Source organism: Echinops telfairi, unplaced genomic scaffold (genome assembly GCF_000313985.2).
Source record: "Echinops telfairi isolate 266 unplaced genomic scaffold, ASM31398v2 ScPeMD7_31;HRSCAF=116, whole genome shotgun sequence".
Classification (NCBI taxonomy): Eukaryota; Metazoa; Chordata; class Mammalia; order Afrosoricida; family Tenrecidae; genus Echinops; species Echinops telfairi.
In genome coordinates this window covers 45,229,171-45,236,372 of record NW_022103928.1, presented here as the reverse complement: position 1 = coordinate 45,236,372, position 7,202 = coordinate 45,229,171, and the positions used below count along the sequence as shown (strand labels likewise).

Here is a 7,202-nt window from a genome sequence, read left to right as displayed (position 1 = left end):
TTGTCTTTGTGTGAGGTGGGGCGTGGGTATGGGTTATGTGTGAAAGAGTTGGCGCATGGGGAACCCGCTCCCTCCCTGTCCCAGAAACCAGGTGAGCAATGGGGAAGGAGAGGGGCTTTAATGAGAACCAAAATTGAGGGGAGCCAAAGTGCAAACTGTCTGCCTTCCACTGGAGTGGGGTGGGGGGGGCCCTCAGCCCCCTTCAGGCCCCCAGCGGAGGCCCATGGCCTGGAGCTTGTGCCTCAGGTAGTTCTTCAGCTGGGGCAGGCCTCTCTGTGACTCCAGTTCCTCAAAGGGCAGCTGTGGGGAGAGGCAAGGTGACCAAGGAGGCCTTAGGAGCCAGCCGAGCATCACGCAGGGCAAGGCATCTCTTACCGGCAGGAGCTGGTAGCCCATCAGACCAAGGTGTCTCTCCCTCAGGGCCCTGGAGCCCAGCAGCACCCTGCCATCCCGGCAGTAGTGCCAGCGCTCCCGCAGCATCAGCACCACCCTGGAGTGGGGAGGAGGTCAGGGTCTGCATGCCCCGAAGGACAGCCAGCCCCTCCTGCCCTGCTTCCCTTACCTTTGGGTAGGGTCTTGGGTAGTAGGGTTCAAGGCTGCCTGACCCTGAGGACAGGACCTTGGTGGATACGGTAAGAAAGGGTCCTGGGTCCTCACAGGAAGCACAGCTCCATTACTGCTTACACATAGCAGGAAGTCTGCAGAGGGTGAGAGGGACCACCACTCCGTAGAGCCCCAACCACTGCCCCACCACTCCCCCGTCTGCAGCGCACCCGTGCATACCTGTGCAGTAGCCTGGAGGCACAGTCAGGTCCTGGCGGTACTTCTCCTCCCCCAGCAGCTGGCGCAGCCCCTCGGCTACTATGTCCTTGTGACTGAGGGGAAAGGGCCCTGATGTGAACAGGCCCAGGTTTTCCCCAAGCTTGGTCTGGGTCTAGCGCTGGGTCTGGGTAAATCCCTTCACTGCCTCAGGCCAATCTTTTTTGTAGGCCGTCTTTGTTAAACAGAGTTCATGGTCCCTTTGGTTTTTCTACTCTTGGGCTCGGGTTGGTCTATCGTCCCCTCCCCCCTCCCCCCCTAAGTGCCCCATCTACCTGTACTTGCAGCGGGCACGGTCGGTGATAAGTGGCTGAGGGAAGATGGGCACTTGCTGCCTTCTGGGAAGGCGGGGACCCCGGTATCCTGGGAGCTCTAGCTCCACGGCTGTGTCGAGCAGGGAGAGGTAGCGGCGCACAATCAGAGCATGAGGCGTGCCTAGGGGGAAGCAGGGGCTGGGCACGCTGGGCTGCAGATCCCCAGCCCTGCTCTCCCATCACAGCCCGTGGCCAGCCAGCTGCCCTGTCTGCATACCACTGATGTGGTTGATGAAACCCGGTGAGAAAACAAAGTGCAGGGCTCTGAAGGGCAGGCACCGCAACTGGCACAGTGACATCAAGATGTTGACCGTGGCCAGGGGGGCCACCCCTGCTTCCCGAGCCAGGATCCTCTCCAGGCAGGGCATGAACTGCTGTTCGAGAGGCAGGTAGTTCAGCCGCCCAAAGGGCAGGACCAACTTCTGTACCACCTGTCGAGGGAAAACAGCTCATTACACAGCTGTGGCAGTGCCCTCAAGCGGATAATGCAGCTGTGACGGCAGAATCCATCCCTCTGCCCCAAACACCCCCCACAAGTTGCTCCGTGTCTTGAGTCCCCTGATGAATCACCCAACAAGCAGAGAGACATCACTATGTGGTCTGACTCTGATAGACTTCAAGGAAGAAGTGAGGTCATGAAGCCAGGATGGTGTTCCAAGTGCTTTGGGAAACGACAAAGCACTGAGCATCCCAGATGCTCATGGGATTGGGCAGGACAGGAGGGAGAGCAAAGGCGGAAGCCCCCGGGTGTCCTGGAGTAAGCTGGACAGTGGGCGGGGCTGGCCTGATGAAGGCTGAGAATAACCACAGTGAGGGTGGGGAGGGGGAGAGGCCATCACACCTTGCTGCTGAGCTGGGCTTCCTGGACCACCAAGAAGTGGGCAATGGCTTCCAGAAGCTGGGGCTCCCGCAATCGGTGCCGGGCCAGGTGTTGGGCCAGGAGCACCATTACGTGAGGAGTTAGTTCCTCTGGCTTTGCCTCTGTGAAGAATAGGTAAGTTCTGACTCAGTTACGTCCAACATCCTTCAACCAGCTATGTTCCCTCTGAGCCAGATGACATCATCACTGTCTCCCCGCTTCCTTGGCCCTGACCCCACCCCCACCTCCCCATCCCATCTGCCTTTAACACCCCCATCCAGCACCTGCCAGGCTACGTATCAGATGCTGCCGTGGATGCCGCAGGAAATGGGGGCAGCTCAAAGCAGCTTCCAACCTCTGCCCACCAGGGAGAGGCTGCGGAGGGGGAGGTGGCTTCTTCGGGGGGAGACGGAACCTTCGCTCCTGCTCCAGGGCACAAACCAGGGGCCCATCTGCCGGAAAGCCTAAGAGGACCAGGAGACATGGTAGTATGTAGTAGTAAGAATGGAGGGCTCCTCTGTTCTAAAAAAGTTGTCTCATTAGTGGATGTCCAGCCTGTCTTATCTCCATGCCCCATCTGCCAAGTTTGCTGGAGTTGACATGGAAACACTGCGGGGACACTATATGAACATACCATGGGACGTAACCTATCACAAGATAAGTGTTTTAACCTGCCCTCATACAAAAGGGCAAGTAAGTTCTCATCTCATGCCAATTCTGACATTTAATAGCTCTGAGAGCTCGACATCAAAGGGAGCCTGGGTGGCACTCGCTGGGCTGGAAAGAATGATGTCCACAAGGAGGAGCAGCAGCTGCTGCCGGCATCCTGTGGAGTATTTGTCATTCGTGGGTAAAGTCTCAAGGATCCCTGGTGGTGTAGTGGCTATTCATTGGGCTGCTAACCACAAGGTCAGCAGTTTAAAACCATCAGCCGGCAGCTCCTCCAGAGAAAGAGGCTTTCTACTCCTACAGAGTTAGTCTCCAAGAAGTTCTACCCTATCTTCTAGGTTTGCAATGAGTCAGCATTGACTTGATGACAGTGGGTTTGTTTTTTTGGGGGGGGTAAAACCCTCCAAGGTCAATTTTGTCTTTATCCTCCACCATTCTCTACTTTCCCATTACCCACCTCCCAGCAAGCTATCCTCCACAAGCCTCTCCTCACCAAGCAAGACGGCGAGGTGCAGACACACATGGATGGTGTGCATGTCAAAGGAGGAGCAGTTTCGAATGATGAGCTGGCTCAGGTCCTGCAGCGTGACCTGCTCCACAGGAGGGGGTTGTGGCCGAGACCCCATGAGCTGACCCAGCCGACGAAGTGCCACGGGATAGTGCTGGGCCCGCACCTTGGTGGGGTTCTGGCCCAGCCATCGAAGTAGCTCCCCAGGGGTCCTTGCCTGTTCCAGAAGCCGCTGCAGCCCCTGAACAGGGCCTGTGTGGGGGCCTCCTCCGGAGGGCCTGTCCCCCCACTTGTTAGGCCCTAGACAGCAGGGCTGTATTGGCGGGAGCAGCAGTAGGCCTGTCAGCCGAGCAGAGGAGGCCTGGGCAGAAAGCAGGACTCGAAGCATGGAGTTGGGCGATGGAGACCCTGAGGGGCGGCCCAGAAAAGGGGGTGAGGCCTTCTCCAAAGGGTAGAAACCTGCTTGCTACTCCTTACCTCCCTCGCCCTCCAGAGATCCTGGAGTCAGAGTGGCCCAGACCTCGGCTCTCGGTGACCTGTTCTGAGTTGGCCCCCACCCCTACCCCCTCCCTTACTCCTTCCACACAACACAGGAGTTCTCAAAGCAGTGCCACCTAGCAAGCCACACGCAAAACTCTGAGGCAAGCAGGCTGGCACCGCCTTCCCATTTCACAGAGGAGGAGACCAGGGGCCCGAGAGAGAAAGAGGCTGCGCCCGAGGTCGTAGAGGGAGCTGGTGGTCGGCCCGCAGGCACACCCTCCGGGACACCTTCCCCTTCACGGAGAGTGGCACCCAGGCATTGCGGGAAGATGCTCTGGTCCGAGCTTCCATGCTAAGCACTCCCTATACCAGCTGTGTGACCTTGGGCAAGTGGCTTCGTCTCTCTGCCCCTGTCCCCTGACCCGTGAAAAGCGAATGCAGCGCCCGCCTGACCCGGCGCCTGGGGAGCCCGAGTGCCCAGCTTTACACTGGCACGGAGTGGGCGATGTCAGCGCCCCCACAGCCCACCCGGACCTCGGAATACCGCGTCACCGGCGCGAACTCGCATTCCGCCCCACTCCCGCGGCCCACCCAGGCAGGCGCCTCCCCTACATGACTCCCCAGGCCCCGCGCAGGTCACTCTCTCAGTTGGTCTCGGGGCCCGGGAACCGGGTTCCCCCCGCGGCCTCCTCATCGGCGGGCCGCCGAGTCCGCCATCTTCCCAGCAGCCCCCGCACCGCCGCCCCGGACGCCAATCCCAGCTAGTCCCCAGACCGCAGAGACGTGGCTCCCGTCGGGCTCTGCGCGCTCGGGCGCCTTCGCCCCGGCTCCGGAAGTGCGCGCCGGCGTTGGGGCGGGGCCAGAGCGAGGGGCGGGGTCAGGGGGCCGGGCGCCGAGAGCGCGGAGACTGGCGGGACCGAGGGAGTCGAGTTGCGGGCCGGGCGGAGGGGACGCCCCGCCAGATCCCGTTCTATCATCCCCTTCATGCCCTTAGTCCTCATGGCGAAGGGCTCCCAGGCCGCCGTGCCCACCGTCGTGGGCCACACACACGCACAGACAGCATGAGTGAAAACTTCACAGTTTTTTAATCTGCACGTGTTCCGGAGAACCCTCTCTGCCCTCCCCACAAGGCTCCCAGTCCGTGGGTCCCCAGGTCAGCCCAAGGAGTCTTCGTCGGGGCCACAGGTTGCCAGCTTCTCAGGCAGAGCGTTAAGACGGGCCCAGGGACGTTGCTCGAGCCTGCCCAAAGTTTAGGGGGCAACAGCAGCTGTCCGGCTTGGAAGGGCCCACTGTCAGCGGGGGCCGAGGGCCAGCAGTTCCAGCAGTGGGCTCAGCACCATGGAGGTCACAGGGACGGGCCTCCACCAGCCTCCGGAGTCCTTGTCGGTGTGGGTCGGGCCTCCAGGCCAGGCAGAAAGGGCAGGGAGGCGAGGCCGGCCTGGGCAGGCAGCAGCTCCCACTGGTGCGCGTCCCAGAGGGGCTGGCAGCATTGCCAAGTGCCCGCGGAAGCCCTACGGCCAGTATATGGCAAAGGCCAGGAGACTGAAGAACAGGGTGAAACCGGCTAAGCCCAGCGTGGCGGTCTGGGGGAAGTAGGGCCGATACTGGATCTGGCAGTACCAGAGCAGCAGCAGCAGCAGAAGCAGCAAGGGCATCAGCAGGCTGCCTATTTCCAGCCCTGAGGGGCCTGGCTCCGACCCCGGTGGGCACGGGGGATGCGGGGGGCTGACCCGTGTGGACACATGACAGTGGAGAACGCAGTTGGGGGGCAAGTGAAGGCTGCCCAGGGTTTGGGAATCGTCTGCAAGAAGTTGCCCTTGGTAGATGAGACGCACCTGTTGCTCCCGGCCAGGAAACTGGGTCCTGAGGAGAGAGGGCCCTGAGTAAGAGAACGGGCCTCTGCCGATCCCAGTCTCTATCCCACAACCACCAGCCTGCCCCTGCCCTCTTCCTCTCCACCCCACCCCCCAGCTCTAGGGCTTAGTGGGTCAGTCTGCTTTCAGGGGACAAGGGCTGAGCTATCAGCAAGATCAGGAGGTAGTCTCTGGTAGCCTTCTCAGGTCTGTGATCACCCCATCCTCTAGCGTTTTACTTCAATCTTCACCTTACCTTTTTAATGAGCCGATGGTGTCCTGGGGCCAGGCCCTGGCCACCTGCTCGGAATCATTGAGGAATTTCAGCCGAAGCATCAGGGGCTCCTGAGGGGGGTCTGGTGGCTGTGCTGTCTCAGGGGAGCCTGTGTTGGGCTCTGGCTGTCCACCTTGCCCTCGGTGTCTCAGGCTGGGGGCCTCGGCTCCAGGAGCTGCTCTTCTGAGGTTCTCAGTGGCTGTCTCGGCTTTGCTGGGCTGTGGTGGAGGTGGGGTCCCTGATGGCTGGGGTAGTGGGTCAGCCCTCTCGGCGGTGGTGTGTGTTGAGACCCAGGCAAGGGCCAGCACCAGGAGGCAGGCCAGCACCGCAAAAAGGATGGTCACCTCATCACCCACCCCTTCAATCAGGGCCATGGCACCCACCTTGCCTGCTGCGCTACCGAGCTGAAGGGGCACAAAGAATCCGTGAGGGGCTGGCTCTCTGGCCTAGAGCCCTCTGAAGTTTAACAGCCTCCTGACCCCACCCCAACTCTCCCATAAGCCCCAATCCGTCTGCCACCTGTATCCAGGGAACAGGCTGCTGGTATTCCGGTTGGCACCAACCTCCCCCAAGGTACCCATTCCCATCACCACATCCCAAATCCTAACTTTGGGTAACCTGAGTTCTAGCGCTTTAACCAGTTCCTTAATTCAAGCAAACCCCATCCCAAGGGAAGGAGGGCCCAGACTTTCTGCATAAACTCCTCCCCTGAGCTCAACTCCCTGGCAAACTTCACTCCAGAGCTGATCTAAATCCTCCCTCTACTTCCAAACGTCACTTCGTAGTTTATCGACTCCTCTACTTCACCCCAAAGCTTTTTTATTCCCTCGTCGCTCAAGCTTCTCCAAGGAGGGGAAAAGCCTCTATCCATTCCCCGTTGGGTCATTCCTAGGACTTCCCCCCGCGTCAAACGTCAAACTCCGCCCTTTGGCACACCGAAGACTCCGTGGTGTGCCACCCATCACCCCTAACAGCTGCTTCCCGACCCAATCCACACCCACCGGGCAGCAGGCCGACTCTGCTCCCTCTGCGAGCTTCCCTAAACCGACCTCACTGCCAGACACCGCCCCGGGAATGCGACACCCTTCCCCCCGCCCCCTCGACACCTCCATCAACCTCCCAACTTCCCGTCCCCGAGCCGCGGAGGCCAAAGCGATCGCGGTACGTGGCGGAACGGGCACCAAACTAGGAGCCAGGGCGGCGGGCAGGCGCGGGCCCGCGCGGTACTCACCGCCGGGCCCCGCCAGCTCCACGTCCGACCTGCGGGCACTTCCGGGCGAAGGCGCGGTGGCTCCAGGCACCTGCAGGCGCCCTCCTCCTCGGACGGCCCGGGGCTTGATGGGAGTTGTAGTCCACGGTCTGGCACAACCCTGCCCTTCTCGCAACGCCCCCTGCCGGCTCCGCAGGCTGCCCCCGTGCCTGCTGG

General features: G+C 61.0%; 3 protein-coding genes across 3 annotated transcripts in view; 1 reads left to right on the top strand and 2 right to left on the bottom strand.

Moving 5' to 3' along the window:
* Nucleotides 1-99: 99 nt before the first annotated feature.
* FASTK (Fas activated serine/threonine kinase) lies at nucleotides 100-4,393 on the bottom strand. Its single transcript, XM_004702317.3, has 10 exons — nucleotides 4,262-4,393; nucleotides 3,155-3,577; nucleotides 2,277-2,456; nucleotides 1,975-2,114; nucleotides 1,351-1,564; nucleotides 1,095-1,254; nucleotides 784-875; nucleotides 563-698; nucleotides 376-490; nucleotides 100-300 (listed from the first exon to the last, which is right to left on the bottom strand). Exons 1-10 carry the CDS (start codon nucleotides 4,341-4,343, stop codon nucleotides 193-195), a joined length of 1,650 nt encoding a protein of 549 aa, XP_004702374.1. The 5' UTR covers nucleotides 4,344-4,393; the 3' UTR covers nucleotides 100-192.
* A 322-nt stretch (nucleotides 4,394-4,715) lies between these two features.
* Nucleotides 4,716-7,056, bottom strand: TMUB1 (transmembrane and ubiquitin like domain containing 1). The gene is made up of 3 exons (XM_004702477.2): nucleotides 7,008-7,056; nucleotides 5,759-6,180; nucleotides 4,716-5,512 (listed from the first exon to the last, which is right to left on the bottom strand). The coding sequence occupies exons 2-3, from the start codon at nucleotides 6,148-6,150 to the stop codon at nucleotides 5,161-5,163; spliced, it is 744 nt and encodes a 247-aa protein (XP_004702534.1). The 5' UTR covers nucleotides 6,151-6,180; nucleotides 7,008-7,056; the 3' UTR covers nucleotides 4,716-5,160.
* Nucleotides 6,851-7,202, top strand: part of AGAP3 (ArfGAP with GTPase domain, ankyrin repeat and PH domain 3) — a 79,086-nt gene continuing 78,734 nt past the window's right edge. Inside the window, exon 1 of the mRNA XM_045290149.1 lies at nucleotides 6,851-7,058. Coding sequence (XP_045146084.1) covers nucleotides 6,851-7,058 — 208 coding nt within the window. The remainder of the gene's footprint in view (nucleotides 7,059-7,202) is intronic.